Genomic DNA, 22,331 nt, shown 5'->3' with positions numbered 1-22,331 from the left:
TCTATCATGATTCCAATCAAATGGTCAAGGCTTGTGACCAATGCCAAAGGCAAGGATCAATCTCCAAGAGGCATGAAATGCCAATGCACTTTGTGATGGAGATGGAAATCTTCGACGTGTGGGGAATTGATTTTATGGGTCTCTTTGTAAGCTCTTGTGGGATGAATTTGGATTTGGAGGTCCATAGGGTAATTTGAAGCATTTCGCCGAAAGTGGAAAAAGTTGAAGTTTGGAAGGTTGTGGGGTTTGACCAAGAGTTGTCTTTGGTGATATCCAGGTCGGAATGTGATTTAAGAGTTGGAACAACTTTTTTATGTCATTTGGAACTTGCCTGCAAAATTTGACGCCATTCGGGGTTGATTTGATAGGTTTCAGCGCGAGTTTTAGAAGTTGGAAGATTTGAAAGTTCGTAAGTTCGATTCATGGTGCAATTCATAGCTTCGACGTTGTTTGATATGATTTGACACCTCGAGCGAGTCTGTGTTAGGTTATGAAACTTGTTGGTGTGTTTAGATGAGGTCCCGGGGGCCTCGGGTTTGTTTTGGATGGGCTATGGACCATTTCCTTCTATGCTTGAACTGCTAAACGGCTGGTGTCTGGTTTCCTTAATCGCGTTCGCTTCATTTCCTCCACGTTCGCGTAGTGTAATTTTGGGGGATGAATTATTTGTTCTTCACGTTCGCATGACTCCATTCGCAATCGCAAAAGTCTGCCTTTTCCTTCTTCGACGTTCGTAGCTGCCTCTACGCGTTCGCATAGTAGAAACTAGGAGTTGGGCGCTAGTGATCATTTCCTCTAAGCGTTTGTATTCTTCTGTCCGCGAACGCGTAAATGTGTTTTTCCCTCCTTCGCGTTCGCGTGCTGGTTCATGCGCTCGCGTAGCTCAGTTCCTGGGCCATCAATTTTCCTTCTTCGCTTGCACATGTTTGTTCGCGATCGCGTAACACTAAGTTCGGGTTGTAGCCAATTCCTCTTAACAATCACAGCTCCTTTTCCGCGATTGTGATGTACAAACACCTGGGCAACATATAAATGTACTCTATACCGAGGGTTAGCCATTTTTCACATTTTTAGAGTTCTATAGCTCGGTTCTGAGCAATTCTTTGTAGGTTTTTCAAGCAAATCGATTGGGTAAGTATTCTTCACCTAGAATTTATTATATTCCATGATTTTATCTTTATTTTTATCATTAAATTAGTGTTTTGAGTTGAGGAAAAATGAGGATTTTGAAGAAAACTTTCAAAAATGTAAAATGATGATTTGAGGGACAAAATAGTATCGGAATTTGATAATTTTAGTATGGTTGAACTCGTATCGGAATGGGAGTTCGGATTTTGTAAAATTTGTCGGGTTCCTAAGTACGGGCCCAAGGGATCCACTTTTGGGTTGATTTTTAGTTTTTTGATAAAGATTGAGGCTTTATGATCTGAAATAGTCTCTTACGAGTTTTATTTATGCTTTGAAGTTATTTTGGCTAGATTTGAGCCGTCCGGAGGTTATTTCACCCGAGAAGTTCATTTTAGAGTATTAGTTTGTCTTCATTGTGGTAACTATCTTGCCTAGCTTCATGTGGGGGAACTACCCCTTAGGATTCGAGTCTTCTATACTAATTGTATCATGTAAAGTCCGTATACGCGAGGTGACGAGTACGTACGCGGGCGTATTTGTGGAAAATTGACCTTTTAGAGCTGTAGGTTCTTATGTTCATTAGATATGAAGTTGTTTTATTATGTTAAGTTTTCCCATTTACTAGTTTCACCTCTACGAGTTATATTTGGAATTAATTGCTTCATGTTCCACTCTTATTGCCTATTTGACTCTTGTGTGCCTCAACTGAAATTTTTGCCTCTTCAATTGCCATGCTATCCTGTCCTAACTAGTTATCTTTATTTGAAATATCTCTTCTATAATTGTTTATCCTTAACTGAGGCCATGATTATCCTTTCTGTTGATTATCTTTAATTGTAATTGTTGTGCCTCCTTCGTGAGTGCTAAATCCTAAATGAAGTTAGTTATCCTTTATCATAGTTGCCTTATCCTTATTTGGAATTATTGACTCGTGATATCTCCCTTGTTGTTGAATTTTGCTTATGTGGAGGTCGTATCTCTTCCTTGTTGAGTTATTGCTAGGTGGTATCATTATTTTCTATTGTGTCTTTCCTTGTGATTTCATTTCTTCTACTTTTTTAAGTTCTGGAATTTTTGAGTTGATGCATTTACTGTACTCTTGTGTTATTTTCATTGTTGTTGTTGTACTTGTTGTTGTGATGCACGAGGTTTCTGTCGTGCGGATGTTATTGTGATGCATGAGGTTTCTACTGTGCGGATGTTATTGTGATGCACGAGGTTTCTTCTGTGCGGATGTATTACCAAGCGAAGAACTTCTACCATGCTATTGTTACTATTGATATTTGCACATGCAGAGTGACAAGGCGGACTATATATATGTGGGTTGCGCATATGGCAAGACAAGGTGGGAACATTATTATGCACGTGTGATGAGACAAGGCAGGCATGTACGTTATTATTGTGCACGTGGCGAGGCAAAGTGGGCTATGTCGGGGATTGATTGTGATGACTGGTGATGGCCTGGGGCAATATTATTGTTGTTATTTGTGTAGTGGTGTGCCTACCCTATGTGGGTCAAACCGTGTTTATTTCGTAGTGGTCGTTTCTTATGTGTCATTCATTGTTTCTATTCTTATTAGTTGGCCTGAACTGTGATAGTGGCACAAGCATCCACGTAGTTAATCACCCCCAACGATTTAAGAAAGTAGATCATGATGTTATTGATCATTTCAATACACCCTCTTCTATTTGCCTCTACGTGAGAAGGGTTCTATTGGCACGTGCGTCGTCCGTGCAGTTATTGGTGGTAATGAAGGCACAAGATGCCAAGTATTTAGGGTTCACAAATTGGGACTCGTGAATTATGAATATTTTGAGGTGCGGTACCTCATGGAGATTATTGGATAAAACTTGATATGAAAGTGGTTATTTTCACCTAGTTGTTACATGCCCTTCTTTTAATTGTGTTCACCGGATTTTGACTGTATTCAGCTTACTCTACTGTGTTGTTACTTGTTGTGTTCTGCTGCCAATTGTTGCTTCTATTTCTTATTGCAAGTATCATATTATCATTGTCATTATGCATAGCTTTATAGAGATAGCATATTCTGTTAGTTCTACACTTATACTTGCTCGGGTTATTTAGTCCAGTAGGTATCTTAACTATTCCTCGTTACTACTCCAGTGAGGTTAGTCTTGATACTTACTGGGTACCATTGTGGTGTACTCATACTATGCTTCTGCATAATCTTTGTGCAGATCTAGGTATTGATCGTTAGCTAGCTGTGCGGATTCTTGCTGTGGAGACTCAAGGTAAACATGTTGTTGCGTTCGCAGGCTTCGGAGTCACCTTCTGATTTTGTAATTACATATGACTTGTACTACCGGTTTTGGATTGTAAATTTGTATAGAGATTTCTATTTCGAGATTGTGAGATGTTAGTTAAATATTGTTGTTATTTCAGTTAATATTAGGCTTACCTAGTCCCTAGGACTAGGTGCCATCACGACCTCCTACGGAGGGAGATTTGGCATGACATCCGACCTCAAATCGGCCTTCAAACCATCAATTTATGTTTTAGAAAGTTTTTACTCAAATCCTCAATTTCTCACTCCAATTCAAATCATTAATTAAACACTAAAATTGAAGTTGGAATCATGAAATAATAATAAATTCGAGTTAAAAATATTGCCCTAATCCAAGTAGTAAAAATTTCCTCCAAAATCGCGCAAATCCGAGCTCCAAAACCTTGTAAGAAAAAGTAACTAAATTCTGAAACAAAAAAAAATGCAGCAGATGTCCCAACTCGAATCAGGCCTTAAGTGATCCCGAAACTCACGTTTGGTGAGCCCAAGATGATCCTTGCAAGGTTACACCCAAGATAGCCTCTTGAATCATCCAATTTGGCCTTAAAATGAGGAAGATATGATGTTTTGAAGTTTTAAAAGCAATCTGAAAATTTCAAGGATATAAATGGCATTTTCGTAATTACTTACACCAGAAGAAAAAAAATCAGCAATATGAAAATCTTCGTTTTAGCACCCAAAACTCATTTAGAAACTCTCAGACACAAACCATATATGCATTACAATCATAAAATACGCTATGAACCTGCTTGCACACTCAAAATACCATAAAGAGGTCATCTTGAACCGATATTGATTATGGTCAAATTTCAAATCTTTAACATAACTAGTTTCTCAATCAATGATCAAAAATACACCCGAGCCCCTTGGGACCTCATCCAATCATATCAACAAGTACAAATACATCATCCAAACTTATGCAAAGTCATAAAATACCTACGGGAACATCACAATAAAGAATCGAGGCTCAAAGCGAATAGAATTTCTCTTATTTTGTTAATTCTTCATTCTTTCAAAAGAGTGTCCGAATCACACTTAAACACTTCAGATTATTTTCAAAGTTTGCACACAATTTCAATTCAACTATCTGGACCTATCCAAAGTATTAGAACACTGATTGGAATCCAATAATATCAAAATCAACTCTTGGTCAAACTTATGAACTCTTAAGCTCTTCAAATTGTCAGCTTTCGATAAATAGTATCGAATTCTTCTATGAACCTCCGATACCAAATCCGAACATACGTACCAAAATCATCATACGAACCTATCGGAACAATCAAAACCCGATTCCGAGTCCGTTTACCTAAAAGTCAAACCTTGGTCAAATCTTCCAATTTAAAGCTTCGAAAACGAGAATCATTCTTCCAAATCAATCTCAAACCACTCGAAAATCGAAACCAATCATACACGCAAACCATATTGCATAATATGAAGCTATTCAAACTCTCAAATCAGCGAATGAAACGCTATAGTTCAAAACAATCGGTCGGGTCATTACACCTTCGTCGTACACAAAAGCTTCACTTATTATATAGTTTAAATTTTAATTACAAGTTGTAGACTTTTGGATTCGTATATTCCTCTATATGGCCTTTTCATGGTCTTGGAAACTATTTTTGGTCGATCATGACACGAAGTTAGCTTGCCAAGGTCACGTGCCGTGTCATTGCCATTCAAATGGTTTGCACTTTGTACTAAGAAGTCAATATTAATATATGAATCTTTATAAATAATTAAAAATGCAGGTAATGTAATTTGTACATTTAATCACTCTACAAATGACTATTTATACGGTACTACTTGTAGTAATCTCCCATCTTATTACGCTTCATCATTAAATTTTATACAATCATCTTAATGTTAGAGGGGGTTTGGATTAGCTTTTAAGTAGGTCAAATCAGCTTTTAAGCTCCTTTTAGCCTTTTCAGTATTTGACAAAATTAAAAAGTGTTTAAAATAAATTTAAAACTACTTAAAACAAATCAAAAGCATTAAGTTGTACAATCTAACTTATTGCTTTTTGGCTTAATAGCTATTTCTGCTGAAAGCCATATTTTTTTAAGTCAATCCAAACAAGCTCTTAATTTGATAGGGGGATAAAACTAAACATAAAATTATAGAAAAATATTGAGAAAAAACAATAGCAACGTCAAAAAGACTCCTCCTTATGCTTTCTACTTTTTCATAAAAAAAATTATGCATCAGTCATTTTTGCTATTTCAAAATTAAAAGGATAATAAATTAACTTGCAACCAATTATAAATTCATTGGTAGTCCAATCCTATCAAAAGTCATTCCCTTCCTATTTTTTTTCCCTTGTACTATTCATAATTTCACCTTCATTCGAAAAGAACTCAATGAAAAAAGCGTATATAATAATAAAAAATATGATTAAAAATTTTAAAAATAATTTAATTAATATACAATAATAATATAAAAAAATGTTAGCTGTCAATATTTTTAACTAATTATAATAAGTTATTTACTACATTTTAGATTTTAAAATTAAAATTACGCTTAAACTCATTTAAGAATTACCATTATTAATTTTATGGGGATATGTCAAACTCACATCTGAAAATGTGTAAAACCAAACGTAAAATTATAGAAAAGCTTTAAGAAAACCAATAACAACGCCAAAAAGACTCCTTTTTATGCTTTCTACTTTTTCATAAAAAAAATTATTATGCATCGGTCATTTTTTCTATTTCAAAAATTAAAAGGATAATAAATTAACTTGCAACCAATTATAAATTCATTGCTAGTCCAATCCTATCAAAAGTCATTCCCGTTTCTATCTTTTGCAATAAATTATTTGTGATACAAAAATAAATTGCAACCACAATATAAATATGAAGAAACATAATTTTATTGATAAAATGATGCGGATACAATTTTGTTTATCCCTTGGGTCTTTCCTCCGCTTTATTCTACGTAATTCGAGGACTGAAGTCGCGTATTTCACGAAGGTAGAATGATGCAGACCTCCTGGGGATGTATTTGATCTCCAGTTTCTTGAACTATTTGATTATCAAGAAGTATCCAGCCATATTTTGATCTCTTTGTGAATATCCTATGAGTTTATGAGATTTTCGAGATGATCTCCATTTTTTGAGATCCTTTTTTAAGATAATACGTAACCATTTTTATAGGAATGACCTAGGGTTAGGATAGAGTAACCTCTAATAATGGGTTTTAGTAGAGTAGCCTCCAAGCAACACTGACAGACTCCTGAAATTTCAAGGGGTCTTGTAGTATCTGTTAGGATTTACCTTTATCCATTAAAATTTTGATGTTTATAAATGCCCCATACTTCAAGGTTTGTCGGTGTGTAGGCTTGGCGAAACTTGAAGACGAGACTTGAAGTACCCGATCACAACAGAAATTTTTGAAGCTTGTAGTTTCGATTTGCAAGAGGAAGAGATGAAGGGTAAAACTGGTCCCACTAGGCGTGTCAATTTGTTTGCAACAAATTATTTGTGATACAAAAATAAATTGCAACCACAATATAAATATGAAGAAATATAATTTTATTGATAAAATAATGCGGGTACAATTCTGTTTATCCCTTGATTTTTTCCTCCGCTTTATTCTACGTGATTCGAGGGCTGAAGTTGTGTATTTCTCAAAGGTAGGATGATGCAGACCTCCTGGGGATGTATTTGATCTCCAGCTTCTTGAACTATTTGATTGTCAAAAAGTATTCAGCCATATTTTGATTTCTTTGTGAATATCCCATGAGTTTATGGGATTTTCGAGATGATCTCCATTTTTTGAGATCTCTTTTTAAGAGAATACGTAACCCTTTTTATAGGAATGACCTAAGGTTAGGATAGAGTAGCCTCTAATAGTGGGTTTTATAGAGTAGCCTTCAAGCAACACTGACAGACTCCCAGAATTTCAAGAGGTCTTGTAGTATCTTGAATTTACGATTTACCTTGATCCATTAAAATTTCGGTGTCTACAGTACTATTCATAATTTCACTTTCATTCGGGAAAGAACTCAATAAAAAAAGTATATATGATAATAAAAAATACCATTATAAATTTCAAAATAATTTAATTAATATACAATAATAATATAAAAAAATGTTAGCTGTCAATATTTTTAACTAATTATAATAAGTTATTTACTACATTTTAGATTTTAAAATTAAAATTACCCTTTAAAATTACTTGCTTTTGTAGGTCTTTTGACATCGTGCACGGGGCTTAAACTAATTTAAGAGTTACCAACTTACCCTTATAAAATTTGGAAAAATGGAGAAGACAGTCACATTATTATAGAAAACTAGTCTTAGGGTACGTGCTTTGCGCGTGTACCTATATTAATAAGCATACAATTTTTAAAAATTGTATAAATATTGTTGAATAATGTGTTTGAATTATCGGACAAATATCAAAGAAAAAATATAAATTCGTACAAATGATGAATATTAGCATAATCTATTCAATAGAGCTATGTCTTTTAGTAGTTAAATACAAAATGTAGTTGTATATTAAAACAAACTATATATTTAGTCTACACTATGTTTGTGTCTTCTCAAAAGAACTTGAGAATAGCTTTCAAAAAAAAAGTCGGAATTTTTTTTAAATCTTCAAGGGCTATATATTTTTTTATTAAAACTAAAAAGAAAGTATAATAACTTATGAAATTGAAATATAATTTAAGAAGAATATATTGAATAATGATTGAGAACTTTCATGAACAAACTTTTTTCTTTTATTGAATTAGCTATATATGATCGATGTTCAACAATTTCAGAAGCTTACACTTTATTTTATTACTCAAACACAAGTTTTAAAAAAATATGTAAGTATCTTACAAAATATTACTGTTTGAGATGAGAAGCACACACAAAAAATATAAGTTCCTAAAAGATACAGATTATTTCAAACTTTTCTCCTACTCAAACAATATATTATTCTCTTATCAAAATTACTCTTTGAGATGAGAAATACGGGCAAAAAATATAAGTTTCTAAAAAGATATAAATTATCTTCAAACTTTTTTTCTATTCAAAAAATTTATTATTCTCTAATCAATTTGTGGAATATTAAAAAAACTACATTTAATAATTAAAATAAATATTTAATTAGGTACAAAATCTCTTACTTTTAATAGTAACTATATAGAAACATCTAGCCTTCTCCCATGAAGGGTTTAACATCCACTAAAATTCCAACTATATCTAGAAAAAATATCAAAACAATTATATGTATATTACCCAAAAATTAATAAGGAGAATAGAAGTAAAATATTGTTTATATATTTAGTGAAAGATTACAGGATGAAATCTAAACAACTTATCAAAAATTGTTCCGTGCACTTTGATGCCTCATCAAATGAAATAAAATTATTTGAAAAACCAATGGTCGAAAAGTGACTATTGCTTTCTTCAACTAAAGTATTTTCCTTAAATCCAATCTCAAGCTCCTTGTGCGCTGATTGAAAATTAGGATTAGCATTATTGATGCGTCCGTTTATGAACAGATCTTATTTTGTTGTAAATAATTTTTTCACAACTCAATATAACCATTGAAAAGTGTAGCGTAAATTTTGTTCCCCGTAAAAGTTTCACTATAAGTTAATCTGATGGTTAAAATTATAATATGAAAAGACATGCATGAAATAAAATATTGATATAAAATAACAATTACCTCTTCGTCAACTAAGGTCACAAATTTTCGGGTGCCTTGATTTATTTTATTGCTGAACTTTTCTACTATTCCACTCCCAAACACTAACACTCGTATTATCCAACATGATTCAGATACTCTTAGACTATTAATTGGGACACATTGGCCTAACAATTCTTTTTCACTGGCCATTGCAAGTGTACCTAAAATAAAGCATGCATAAGGGTTTTATAAGTTATCAAAGTGGCTAATTCAATAATTGATTATTTTTATGATGTAAGAAAGATTGTTTACCTGAACGGATGTAATTGTTGAAATCTGAGTGATTCAAGCATGACAATTGCAATAATGCAAATCATGTAGTATTAATATAACATAGAATTAAATCAAATAGTCTAATTTTTAATTCTTTTTAAAACAAGCAACTTGAACTGGCATAGCAATTATAAGTATTATTAATTATACAACAAAGGAAAAAATAATACTAATATTTAAGTGATAAAACTTAGATCAAATGTCTAACCGATTTTCTGTGATGAATTGCAATTCTTCAATAACCTGTAATAAATTTGTAAATTATGTGAGATGTGAAATTAGCCAAGTCAAAAATATGAAACAAAACTATATAATAAAAAATTGTTGGTGCAACAATAAAAATAAATTATTGATGCAACACTAAAAACGGTGCATGCAAACGTGCTTGTAAAATACGAAGTAGCAAAAGATGTTGATATATTAGTAAAAGAAACAACACCTGGAATCGTGATGTTGGAATATGGCGAACTTTAACGATTAAATTGTGATATTGTAGCTTCTTTTATAGAAGTATTATGGTACACAATTTGACACGTGAAAGGAATTATATAAAGTAAATTTGTGTGTAGGTCAAAGAGACAAGAAAAATTAATCAAATAATAAAAACTTCTACCAAAATATTTCCTTGTGTCGTCCAGCAAGTCAAATTCTTTAAAACACTTCCTTGCGCAACGGAACCACAATAATGATGGTTCCATTTTACACGGTATGGAACTTTTCTGGTTGTAATTGAATACCCGGTATGTAATTTTCTGTAAGTCAATTACATATGCTTTTTGGTTCAATAATACGAATAAATCCAACCAAAAACTAACATATTATATGGTCCCATTAATATCATAATACCTCCTAGTCAAATTCTTTAATAAACTTTCCTTGTGCAACAGTAGAAAAATTTTATTACCAAATAATTAAGGCAACATAATAACTCATTTAATACTCCATAAAGTAAAGGGAATATGTTATTTAATGAGAGTGAAAGTTTAGGAATTTTTTTTATTAAGTTTCCTTGGGTAAGAAATGTGAGAAAATTTAACCACTTAATTAAGACAAAGTTTAATAACAAGTAATTGAAGAAAAATTTACCAAAAAAAAACGAAAAACTAAATTAATTAAGTGAATTTTTTTAAATATTTATGAAATGCTTAAATTACTATATTGTCCTACGAAAACTTTATGTTTTAAAGGGTAAAAAAGTCAAACGACATTTCGCTAATGACCTTCGTTATTTTAATATATAATATAGATAAAAATAAAAAAGTATACCCACTTCTCTTCCCCCAACCCACGTACCCCAACAAAGGTCCTTTCCATATAAATGCTCTCCCGCTTCTATTGGATTTTCATATCATGCTCTTTACTCTCTCTCTCTCTTTCTCTGTGCTCTGCTCCACCTACCCAGCTTTAATCACACAGGTACTTTTACGGACTGAATTTCTGTCTGTTCCATGCAACTTCATATTATCATTTCTCTTAATACTTGTTGAATTTTTCGATTGGTTATTTGTTGATTAGATCTGCTAGCAAATCGAGTATAAGGCATCTTTAAATCAACAATTTTTCGGTGGATCATTTGAGCATGTTTGGATCTAATATCTCGTCTCTTTTGAATTCTTATGAATGTATGTTCTGTGACATTTACCATCATCATTGCTTTGAAGGAATCGAGGAAATTAATAGACAATTTTCAGGGTCCGTTGTTTTTTTCCTTCCCCAGCTAGTTTTAGCTCATGCTAACTATAGTGTCGTCATGTCTCTCTGGGACATGCAATAAAATTGGAACAATATAGAGAAGATCAGGTTGGCCTCTCTGCATGGATGATATGCCCAAATCAAGAAATGATTTAAATTTTTAAACGAGAAAAAAAGAACCTAAGTATCATCCTTAGTCCTTTACTATAAATGACAAATATAGAGGCAGATATGTGGTAATTGAGGTTAGATAAGTGTTGGAATTTAATAGTTGTAAGAAGAATCGCCTTATTCCCTACTGCCGACAAAAACCTGGTATTTAAGTGAAGAAGGGTAGAGGGGGACACATTATCCACAGAACCGAGAGCCATTGGCCCTCAGGGATTTCTCGGTTATAAAATATCGCCTTATTTAGCTAAATTATTTTGAATTTTGAATACTAATTCTGTCCCTTTAACTTCCCCTATGCCTTTCATTGTTTTGTTTTGTTCTTAAATCCTGTTGGATTTTACATCAAGTAGTTATTCCCGTTTGTTGAAGATAACTCATGCTTATCCTTTGATTCGATAATAATTAGAAGTAGTAATTTTAGGTCATGTGTTAGATGCATACTTGTGGCTGTGCATTATTTTGTTGATAAAGAGAAATCCTGATTTGTTTTGGAGTGAAACAGACTACCATTGACATATATCACTCACGATGGCTCCAGCAACTGCAGAATCAATAAAGCCTAGAGGTAACAGATTTGTTTTTTCTGCACATTGCTTAGAAAACGTATAGGTTATTTCTTAATCTCATGTCATAACAGATGTAGCATTGTTGTAACTTCAATATGAGCCAGCACCATGATCACTATGTTTCTGTAGTTGCTTTTGGTTACCGTTTTATTAAAAGCTTGCATGATAAGAAATAAGTCTCCACTTTGGTCCTGCGGAGCAAGGCAAATGTAAAAAGGGGAGTATTTCGTTCAGTTTTTGTGTCCAAACTTTAAGGCGATTGTTAGATATAAATAAATTCAGTTTTTGCACTTATATTTGAACTTCCGTTTCAAAAATATTGTTAAATCTTTGTTGTACTTTTGTACCATAAATGCGAAATTTTCAAATGTATATTTCAACTATGCATTCCTAGTTGGGGCCGTCAGAGTGGAGGTGTTCTTTTGACTTTTGTTATCTTAATTAAAGATTCCGAAAATTGGCAAGTAAATATTTTTTTACTGCAACTTTGACATTTCTACTTGTGTTCCGATACCAAGAAACAGTTTCTTTTTCATTAAGCGTCATGCCTCTTACCATTTGCTTATTATTGTTCCTTTTTTTGGATAAAATTGACACCAGAAGTTGCTGTAACGCAGGCTTATTTTGCATGTTACTTTCAATTTCAGGAGCACAAGGTTCCTTAAATTCTAGTTTCTCATTATTGCCTATTCTTTGTGCTTTATGTTGAACAGATGTTTGTGTTGTTGGTGTTGCCCGTACTCCAATGGGGGGCTTCCTTGGCTCTCTTTCATCACTATCAGCAACTAAACTTGGATCAATTGCCATCGCTGGTAGGAATCTTAAATAATTTGATGTAATTCTTTCATTGTAGAGAATTATTGTCAAATTGCGGGTAGAATGTTTCTGAAATTATATTGATCTCTCTTTTTAACACAACTATAGGCGCTCTGCAGAGAGCAAATGTTGACCCATCACTTGTAGAAGAAGTTTTCTTTGGAAACGTCCTCAGTGCAAACTTGGGACAGGCTCCAGCTAGACAGGCAGCATTGGGTGCAGGAATACCCGATTCAGTGATTTGCACTACCGTGAACAAAGTTTGTGCATCTGGAATGAAAGGTGTGCACTGCCTAGTCGAAGTAGATTCATTTCCTGGAGAAACCCCCACCCCCCTTCCCCAAAACCCTTTTTGCAACTGTTATAAGAGCCAAGAAGATGTGTATGGTTTGTAACTCCATGTTCCTTTATATGGCTTTGCAGCAACTATGCTTGCAGCACAGAGTGTCCAGTTGGGCATCAATGATGTTGTTGTGGCTGGTGGAATGGAAAACATGTCTAATGTCCCTAAATACATTGCAGAAGCAAGGTTTGTTTTTTTCAAAGGTTCAGCGAGTACAATTGCTGTTAAGACTTTGGTTCTCCATCCTCCTCCCAAGAAAAGAAAAAAGAAAGAGTTAGAGTAAGATTTTCTTGGAGTCACAACTATAAGGAGAATAATGGCCTTTTCCGAGCTGTTTGCTACATATCTCAGGGAAGTCTCACCATAACTTCGACTAACTCTCACATTCCCTTTGTTTGATTTAACCATGCACTCTCCTGTTCTTAAGTTGTACGACAAGCTTAGTAAACACTCTAAAAGCAACCTAGTATTGCTGTACTTGCTATTCCTTTCACTTATGGTTTTCCATGCCTTCATATTAACCATTTCTGAGATCTGCTCTTTCTTCATCGTGATTTGACATCTTACCCCCTCACCATAAAGTTTTATATTATTTATGGGTTGTTCTGTGTGGCAGACTTGTTTTACCTCTCAATTCATTTATGCTTTCTTATAAGTTCTGATTACATTGTTCGGCAATATGTAATGGCCTAAATTGGCACACTTGCAGGAAGGGATCTCGTCTTGGTCATGACAGTCTTGTTGATGGAATGCTTAAAGATGGTTTGACTGATGTCTATAATGATTGTGGTATGGGAGTTTGTGCAGAAATATGTGCTGAGAACCATAAAATTACAAGAGAGGATCAGGTTTGTCTTCACACTCTTTTCTTTTACCTGTGAGGCTGTGAAATATATAACTTCACTTATTGGTATTTGGCCTTGATGTAAACGGACATATCAAAGAGTTGTCATATGTTAGTTCGTGTGTTTGTATTAATAAGCATTTCCTCTTTTACTTTCTCTTTGTTTGTTGCTGATGTTTAATTATTTACCATTTGAAGATGTTTTTGTCGCAATGAATTCAAGATTAGATACACTTCTCTCTCTCTCTCCCCCTCCCCCTCTCCCTCTCCCTCTCCCTCTCCCTCTCCCTCTCCCTCTCCCTCTCCCTCTCTCTCTCTCTCTCTCTCTCTCTCGCTCTCTCTCTCTCTGTTTTGTAGAAGTTGGATAATTCAAACTTATGTTCTTTTCTCTACACTTCTATCACACTGTTCATTTCTGGAAAATTTATCATCTGTCATCATCTTTGTTACAGCCATTCGTTTTACAGTGCTAGCATGTCAGAAATAGATATGCTATAAGAAGTCTTTTGAAATTTAAGGGAATTAAGTGCTTATGTCTGAACAATATATGCAGGATAACTATGCAGTTCAAAGTTTTGAACGGGGAATTGCTGCTCAGGAAGCTGGTGCTTTTACATGGGAGATTGTGCTGGTAACATAACTGGACCTTCATTGCTAGATATAGCTCATAGACCATAGTTAAAAACAAAATAGTTTCTTATATCACTGTTTATAAACCATTTTCTGGGGAATTTCAGGTTGAGGTGCCTGGCGGAAGAGGAAAACCATCCACCATCGTTGATAAGGATGAAGGTCTAGGAAAGGTGAGTACATATACTGCAAGCAAAACTAAAATACCATTGATGCCTTGGTTCCTTTACATCATTCCTTGAGGTGCACCAATGAATTTACTGATTCAAGGACCTAATCCGTGGATGAGGAGAGAAATAGGAATCCATGAGAAGAGTTATTTCCTAAAAAGTAAAAATTTGTTTCAGGGCAATCATCTTTTTAACATATAGAAGGGAATGAAGAAATTTATGAATGCAGTATCTGCCTTTCAAATGCCAGAAGGATCAAAGAGATGAATTTACTTTTTTAGTAGCTAAAACAGGTTAAACATATATGAATTTACTTTTCAAGGCCTATAATATCCTGACTTTGTCTTTAAAGCTATGAGCTTTTATATTGCACATATTTTTTGTTTTATTGCCAGTTTGATGGTGCAAAATTGAGGAAACTCCGACCAAGTTTCAAGGAAAAAGACGGTACAGTAACTGCTGGTAACGCTTCTAGCATAAGGTTTGTTGACTTTCATGCACCATCTTATATTCTTTCAAATCTGCTGTTTATAGATCAAGAACTGTTTGTTGAACTAATAAATAAATGCATTTCATCCTTTTCTCTTATTGATTAACTACTCTGAAATTTACTTGCACCAGCCACCATGTCCTGCTATCAGAATGTAATGATCCCGAAAAAATAGGCTGGAAATGGATTTTCCACAATTTTTGCAAAAATATTATATCTGCTACAATTTTAGTTCCTCAAACAAAGTGAACTTTTTCTTTCCATCCCTAGGGTCGAGCTAGTTGTGGGTTTATGTCATCCTCTACCCTCCCTTTGGAACACAGTTCTTAACATGACATCTGAGTAAATGGGTGAAACGTGATAATAATTGGCTCCTTCCCACTTTTCCCTGTGGAATGTGCCATAACAATATTTAGCAATTTGATTTCTTAAAGAAATTCTTTGTTCAATTCGCTAATCTAATTAGAAATAATTGGTTTTGCAATTCTTTTAACTAATTCGCTAGTGAAACTTTTAACCTTTGCAGTGATGGTGCTGCCGCACTGGTCTTAGTAAGTGGAGAGAAGGCTGTAGAACTTGGACTAGACGTGATTGCAAAGATCAGAGGATATGCAGATGCTGCTCAGGTACTTTTCCTCTATGAATTTGAAAACAGAATAAAGAGGACAGCCATTTATGTATCTGGAAAAATTACCTGATAGAAATTCTTATTTCCTCTTAGGTATGGTCTGTCAATTGTTACATTTTTGAAGCTCAAATTGAATTAACCTGCAGGAACCTGAACTATTTACAATTTCACCTGCTAAAGCAATTCCGAAATCTATCAAAAGTGCTGGCTTAGAGGCTTCTCAAATTTATTACTACGAAATTAATGAAGCTTTTGCAGTACGCATTCTTACCTAGTATTTTTCGGTGAGCTTGTTTTCAATTGTGTGAATACTTCCTTAACAGACACTGCTTGAAGGTAGTAGCCCTTGCAAACCAAAAGCTGCTTGGTCTTAATCCGGTGAGTTTTCTCTTTTCCCTCCCCTCCATCTCGAGCTTCTAAATTTGTGAATCTCTTTAACTTGGAGAAAATCAGACTGGATAGGCTCTTCTTTTGAGAAACTATTTGGATTATCCTTTTTACGAAAACAGATCAAGCATAGCTGACGTAAAATATTCTAATATTATTTGCTTGGCAGTACTTAATTTAGTGTATAAATAAAGCATTGTATGATCATTGTCCTGAAGTATTCTTTTGAATTGTTCTTTCAGGAAAAAGTTAATGTACATGGTGGAGCTGTATCTTTGGGGCATCCTCTTGGATGCAGTGGAGCTCGTATATTGGTTACACTTCTTGGGGTATGTGTTACTAGACTGAAACATCATTATAACTGAAGTAAAATTCTAACCTCAGGAACACTGGTCCCTTTCCTCCTCCCCTGATATTTTCTACTTCTTTTATATTGTGATCTGTAAATTAAATGATCTATGAACATGAATCTCTCGACTCACTCTTTTGGGTCTTAGTAATGCAGTTTGAGATCTATAGTTCATATCTTTGTTTCATGGTTCTTGAAAATTAATAAATGTTTATTTGCTCTGCTTTTCCAATGGGACGTTACAGGTATTGAGGCAGAAAAATGGTAAATACGGAGCTGCTGGTGTTTGCAATGGAGGAGGAGGTGCCTCGGCCCTTGTTGTAGAACTTATGTAATACTTTTCTTCAGTCCTTGGTAAGTCCAAAGAAAAGACATTCATCTGAATCAAGTCTTACCTACATGACACTGCATATCTTCCATTGTTCGGTTGGAATTTTTGGAATATATAAGATGTTTTTGATAGATTGGACATTAAAGCCAGAACAGAGTCAATGGGACAACTAATGTGTGAGAACTAGAAGAGTTTGTAAGGAAAGTAAGACTATCACTGAGATGACCAAGAGAGAGACATGTTAACCAGACTGTTCATGTTCTTCTGCTACTTCAATTAGAGTCTAATAAGCTTATGTTGCTGAACCATTAAATCTGCTCAAGGTTAACTACTTTATATTTCCAACTGCATAAAGCAGTAGCTTCAGAAGATGTTTGTTTAACAAGGGTACCTTCAAATTAACCACCTAGAATCAGCTAGCAATTTTCCCATTTCTCATCTCCACGAAAAACGAGTTTAGCGCAGATGCAAAAACTTAATGATTCTCTCTTTTCTGGCTTTAACACATGAATTGAGAGTTGCTGCTCACGTCAGTAGGTTTTGCCCAACGACAGCATTCTAAATGATGAAACTTTAATAGTTCAATGACTCAAATATAGACTTGGACTGCCAACAATGACAATAGTTATTGTGCAAATTAAAGTGATCATGTAACATTGTCATCTTTATTGTCTACTCCCTCATTCCGTATGGAGCTGTAGTAGGAGAAATAGAAGTTTGCTTACAATAGTTGCCTTATTTCAGTTGCTAATTCCATTGCAGGTTTGCATTGCGAGCTATTTACGAGAGATGAGCTTCAATGGATTTGATTGACTGGTTGGGTGCCTTCAAGTAGAGAAGATTATGCAATTTTCCCATGTTCTTGCAAACGATTGTACTCTTCACATATAAATGCAATAGTGTTTAATTTCTTACAGAATACTTCCATGCTTTTATAATAGATTTACATATTGTATCTGTTGACACATAAAAGCATAGAGTACAGTGGTGTTTCGTACTAAACTTAAAATCTCGAACCCGTCTCTTATTAGAACTGTCAAGGATGCAGACACTCAAATATCTGTCAATAACCAGGACAAGTCAGTTGAATTGTATAACAGGCTATCGGCTGGGAGGCTGTTGACTGAAGTTAGAGCAACAAGCTGATAAGTTAACTAGAGTTGGAAGCTAGACTGTAGTTAGAAGTAAGTTAGTTAGCACAGTTTTAGAAGGTAGTTATACTGTAGCTCTCTATAAATACACAGTACACTCATGTACATACATACAATTATTCATTTTCTTCTCAATAACATATTTAGTTTCTCATTCTTTGAGTGTTGCCTTCTCTTGCATGTCTTCTTCCTCAAGCTCAACCTTCAGATTCATGGCTGCTAACACGATATCAGAGTCACCGGAGTTGATCGAAGGTAGTTTTCGAGCTAGTTCTTACTCTCGTTACCTCAATTTCACAATTTTGTGGTAAATTGTCCAACTGTAGCGTGAAACTGAAAAACTGGGGTTTGCTCTTAAGAAGCAGCTGAAAATGGCGATCGGAGAAGAAATGTTAGTTGGTTATGTCAATTCCTCCACCATCGCAACTGTGTTTCCATCAATTGACCACAATCACCCACTTTTCCTTCAAGCAACATACACTCCAGGTAGTACTCTGATTTCTCTTCAACTCACTGGTTCAGATAACCACGCTTTATGGAGTGGGTCTATGAGGATTGGTCTGCTAGGAAAGAGCAAGTTAGATTTTGTAGATGGTCGCTTTCTTAAGTCGAAATTTGAACCTGAGCTTCATGATCAATGGGAGAAGGTTAATGTTGTAGTTCAAATGCAGTTAGGCCAGGTTTACTTAGTAGTGTGGTCTATGCTCCTAATGCTCACAAGGTTTGGGAGGATTTAAAAGAGAGATTCGATAAAGTAAATAGATCTAGGGTCCTGTTCCTACATAGAGAGATTCATACCCTCACTCAAGATACTATGTTTTATTGCTGATTACTTCTCTAAATTGAGAGATCTCTGGGATGAATTTGACGCACTAATGCCCTGCCCTGGCTGTCCATGTCTTGAGTCCAAAAAATATGCCCGAACACTTTGAGTATCATAGGCTGCCTCAGTTTCTGATGGGATTGAATGAGTCCTACTCACAGTCAGATCATGATAATGTCTCCAAACCTATCATTAACAAAGCCTACTCTCTACTCAGACCACTCAAACTACTGAAGGCATAGAAGGATCTGCATTCTATAGTAATAAGGGTACAGTGAATGCAGGTGGAAACTTCAAGTTTAGGAAGAATCAGGTCCAGCATGAATACTGACATTATGAGGGTCACACAAAGGAGAATTGCTACAAACTTTATGGCTATCCATCAGACTTCAAAGGAAAGAAGAAGGGGCACAGTCCTGGTGTGTGTGCAAACAGTGTGAGTAGTCCAATATTTCCAATTGCAGCAGAAGCAGGTACTTATCAAGCCTCCAATTACACATCAACAAGTTGTGTTCCAACATGCTCATATGCCTCAGCTTACACAAACTACTCCTAACAATGCTCCTATTGTTCATTTCTTCACCAAAGAGCAGTACCAACAGATTCTTCAGATGTTGTCCAAAGGGAATGAAGAGGGGCTAGAATCATCTGCCAAGCTAGTTGTTGTAGGTACTCTAATCACTCTAATGTCCAATTATATCAAGCATAATTGGAATATAGATACAGGAGCCTCAAATCACATGACCTCAAACCTTGATGCTCTTACATCTTGTCAAGCAATTCCCAGCTCAAAGAGATGCACTATTCAATTACCTACTGGAAATGTAGTTTATGTATCATATAAAGGAACCTCCTCGGTACTTAGAAACAAAAGTATCTCTAATGTGCTATACATTCCAGACTTTAGATACAACTTGCTCTTAGTGTCTCAACTCACCAAAGAACTTCAATGCACGGTAGCATTCTTCCCTGAGTTCTGTATTTTTCAGGATTTCTATAGTGGTCAGGTGAAGGAGATTGGTAAGGAGGAGCATGGTTTGTACATACTTCAAGGAGGACCATCACAGTACTCTGCAACAACACCAGAAAATAAGTATGCTCACACATCCAACTTACTTGACTCTGAATTAGTATGGCATGGGAACTCATCACTGCCATGCACATGCTCCTATTGATGTAATAAAGAAGTTAGATGCTCTTAGTACCTTAAAGACAGGAACTCATCACTGTCATGTATGCCTAGTTGTTAAACAGTCTAGATTGCCTTTTCCCTTAAGTACATCAGTGTCACAGTTTGCATTTGAATTAGTCCATTGTGATAGGGTTGTGCATATTCCGGTAAATACCGAATTACTGTACCGAATTGAAAATTTTGGTATTTGGTATTCGAGACTTTGGTATTAGGTATGGTATTTGGTTTAAGTTTTAAAAAAATGGTATTAGGTATGGTATTTGGTATTTTAAAATGAAATACTGAAATACTGATATTGTACCGAAATACATATTATATTATACAATGCACATATTATTAATTACATAAATATAAAAAATCTAAAATGTTGCTTTCCTTTATTCTCTAAGTTCATCAATTAACTCTAAGTGAACAAGACATTTCTAATGATTAAATTTATTCCTTTATGTACAGTTTTCTCTACCTGGATTGATATTTGCTGGTTTTGGGCAAAACTTTTGTCAACAAATATTTTTAGTTTTGTACTTTTGAGTACTTTAATTAAGAATATTACAGTCTATGACTCTATGCACTAGTATTCAAATCGAATAAACCGAAGTTATCGAACCGAATAAACCGAAACCAAAAGGAGAAAAAATGAACCATACCGAATTTAATTAGGTACGGTACTGGTATAGCATTTTAAGAAACCGAATACCAAAAATACCGAACCGAAATGTCTAAATACCGTACCGTACCAACCGACGAACACCTCTATATTGTGATATCTGGGGGACATATAGAGTGCCATCTCATAGTGGTAAGAGGTACTTTGTCATAGTAGTTGATAACTATACCAAATACACTTGGATTTTTCTGCTCAACTTCAAATCAAAAGTTATAGTTGTACTAAGAGATTTTCTAACTTAAATAAAGAACACTTTTTCAGCTTCAATAAAAGTCCTAAGGATTGATAATGGTAGTGAGTTTTTCAGTCATGAGTTTAAAGAGTTGCTATCTAGTTTTGGTATTTTTCATTAAAGCACATGTGTCTACACCCCTCGATAAAATGGAATTGTTGAGAAGAAGCAAAGAACTATTTTAGACATGGCCAGGTCTCTCAGGGTCCAAGCTGTTGTTTCCCTAATGTTTTTGGGGTGAATGTGTCACCACTACAGTCTACCTCCTCAACAGGTAGCCTTCTAGAGTACTTGGATGCAAATCACCATTTGAGTTGCTTTATTTGCATTCCCCTTCACTACAACACTTAAAGGTCTTTGGTTGTTTGCGTTATGCAGTATGTCCTAGAATTCTTGACAAGTTCTCACCGAGAGCCATCCTTGCTATCTTCCTAGACAATTCTTCCTCACAAAAGGGTTGTGTTCTGTATGACTTGAACTCTAAGTCTCTATTTGTTAATAGACATATTGTTTTTCAGGAGGAAATCTTTCCTTTCAAGCATATGCTATCTCCTGGTAGCATTATCTTTCCTGTACTGGATCTACTCTCACCAACTAGTGCAGATCCCAGATTGTCTTCCACAGATACTTCTTCTGGTGCTGATGTCTATTCACAAGCGGCTGGTACTGCATTTGAGGGGGAGTCTCCTCTTTCTCATGTTGCTGCTCCTCACAACACAACAGACTATCCTACAAGTCCTACAGACCCTGCAAATGATCTCACAGATTCTACAGAAGTTGTTGATGCTGATGCTCAATCTGATCCTACAGAGGCTACTAATGCTGCAGAGCCTGTTGTAGTAGTGGATCCATCTAGTGTCTTGTCTGATCAAGTAAGAAGATCATCCAACAGTAAGCCTCCCTTATTGATGCAAGATTATGTGGTCAAGTCAAAGGCTAATAGGAGCTTTTATCCTATCTCAGCCTATATGAGTTATTCTCAAATTACTCCCTCATACAGTCAGGTCATGTTAGCTTATTCAACTTGTTCTGAGCCTCAGTCCTTCAGTGAAGCAGCTACTGATCCTCTATGAAGCTGGATATTGCTGCCTTGGAGGAAAACGAGACCTGGAGCATAGTTGATCTTCCCCCTACAAGACACCAATTGGGTGTAGACGAATCTTCAAAGTCAAGTACAAGACCTCAGGAGAGGTTGAAAGATACAAGGCCAGACTTGTAGCCAAAGGCTACAGTCAAAAGGAAGGGCTAGACTACAGTGAAACTTTCTCCCCAGCAGCCAAAATGGTTACAATTAGATCCATTGTGGCTCTTGCAGCCTCACAGCAGTGGATGGTTTACCGGTTGGATGTTCACAATACATTTCTTAATGGTGAATTGGTTGAAGAAGTGTACATGTATATTCCACAGGGGTTTTCCAGAGACTAAGAAGGTCTGCAAACTTCATAAATCTCTATATG

At 35.1% G+C, this 22,331-nt stretch overlaps 1 protein-coding gene and 1 non-coding gene across 3 annotated transcripts; both read left to right on the top strand.

Moving 5' to 3' along the window:
* Positions 1-10,670: 10,670 nt before the first annotated feature.
* LOC107819057 (acetyl-CoA acetyltransferase 2) lies at positions 10,671-18,116 on the top strand. 2 transcript variants are annotated; one of them, XM_075225468.1, is made up of 15 exons: positions 10,671-10,808; positions 11,758-11,820; positions 12,535-12,633; positions 12,746-12,919; positions 13,061-13,166; positions 13,690-13,828; positions 14,378-14,455; positions 14,562-14,627; positions 15,020-15,105; positions 15,641-15,740; positions 15,889-15,999; positions 16,079-16,120; positions 16,372-16,458; positions 16,724-16,832; positions 17,572-18,116. In XM_075225468.1, the coding sequence occupies exons 2-14, from the start codon at positions 11,784-11,786 to the stop codon at positions 16,811-16,813; spliced, it is 1,215 nt and encodes a 404-aa protein (XP_075081569.1). In that variant the 5' UTR covers positions 10,671-10,808; positions 11,758-11,783; the 3' UTR covers positions 16,814-16,832; positions 17,572-18,116. The 2 variants fall into 2 exon arrangements, 1 of the variants encoding a protein (XP_075081569.1); XR_012696742.1 differs by lacking the exon at positions 17,572-18,116 and having other exon boundaries at positions 16,066-16,120; positions 16,724-16,778.
* On the top strand, positions 11,145-11,246 carry LOC142166762 (U6 spliceosomal RNA). Its single transcript, XR_012697138.1, has one exon. It is a non-coding gene; the product is annotated as a U6 spliceosomal RNA (small nuclear RNA).
* Positions 18,117-22,331: the final 4,215 nt, after the last annotated feature.

This window comes from Nicotiana tabacum, chromosome 11, assembly GCF_000715075.1.
Source record: "Nicotiana tabacum cultivar K326 chromosome 11, ASM71507v2, whole genome shotgun sequence".
Lineage (NCBI taxonomy): Eukaryota > Viridiplantae > Streptophyta > Magnoliopsida > Solanales > Solanaceae > Nicotiana > Nicotiana tabacum.
Note: the sequence above shows the minus strand (reverse complement) of the source record. Positions and strands in the feature narration are given on the sequence as shown.

Coding starts and splice junctions, on each gene's coding strand:
- LOC107819057 (XM_075225468.1), top strand. CDS start 11,784: ATGGCTCCAGCAACTGCAGAATCAATAAAGCCTAGAG. Junction 13,167..13,689: donor AAATACATTGCAGAAGCAAG/GTTTGTTTTTTT, acceptor GCACACTTGCAG/GAAGGGATCTCGTCTTGGTC. Junction 16,000..16,078: donor AAATTAATGAAGCTTTTGCA/GTACGCATTCTT, acceptor CACTGCTTGAAG/GTAGTAGCCCTTGCAAACCA.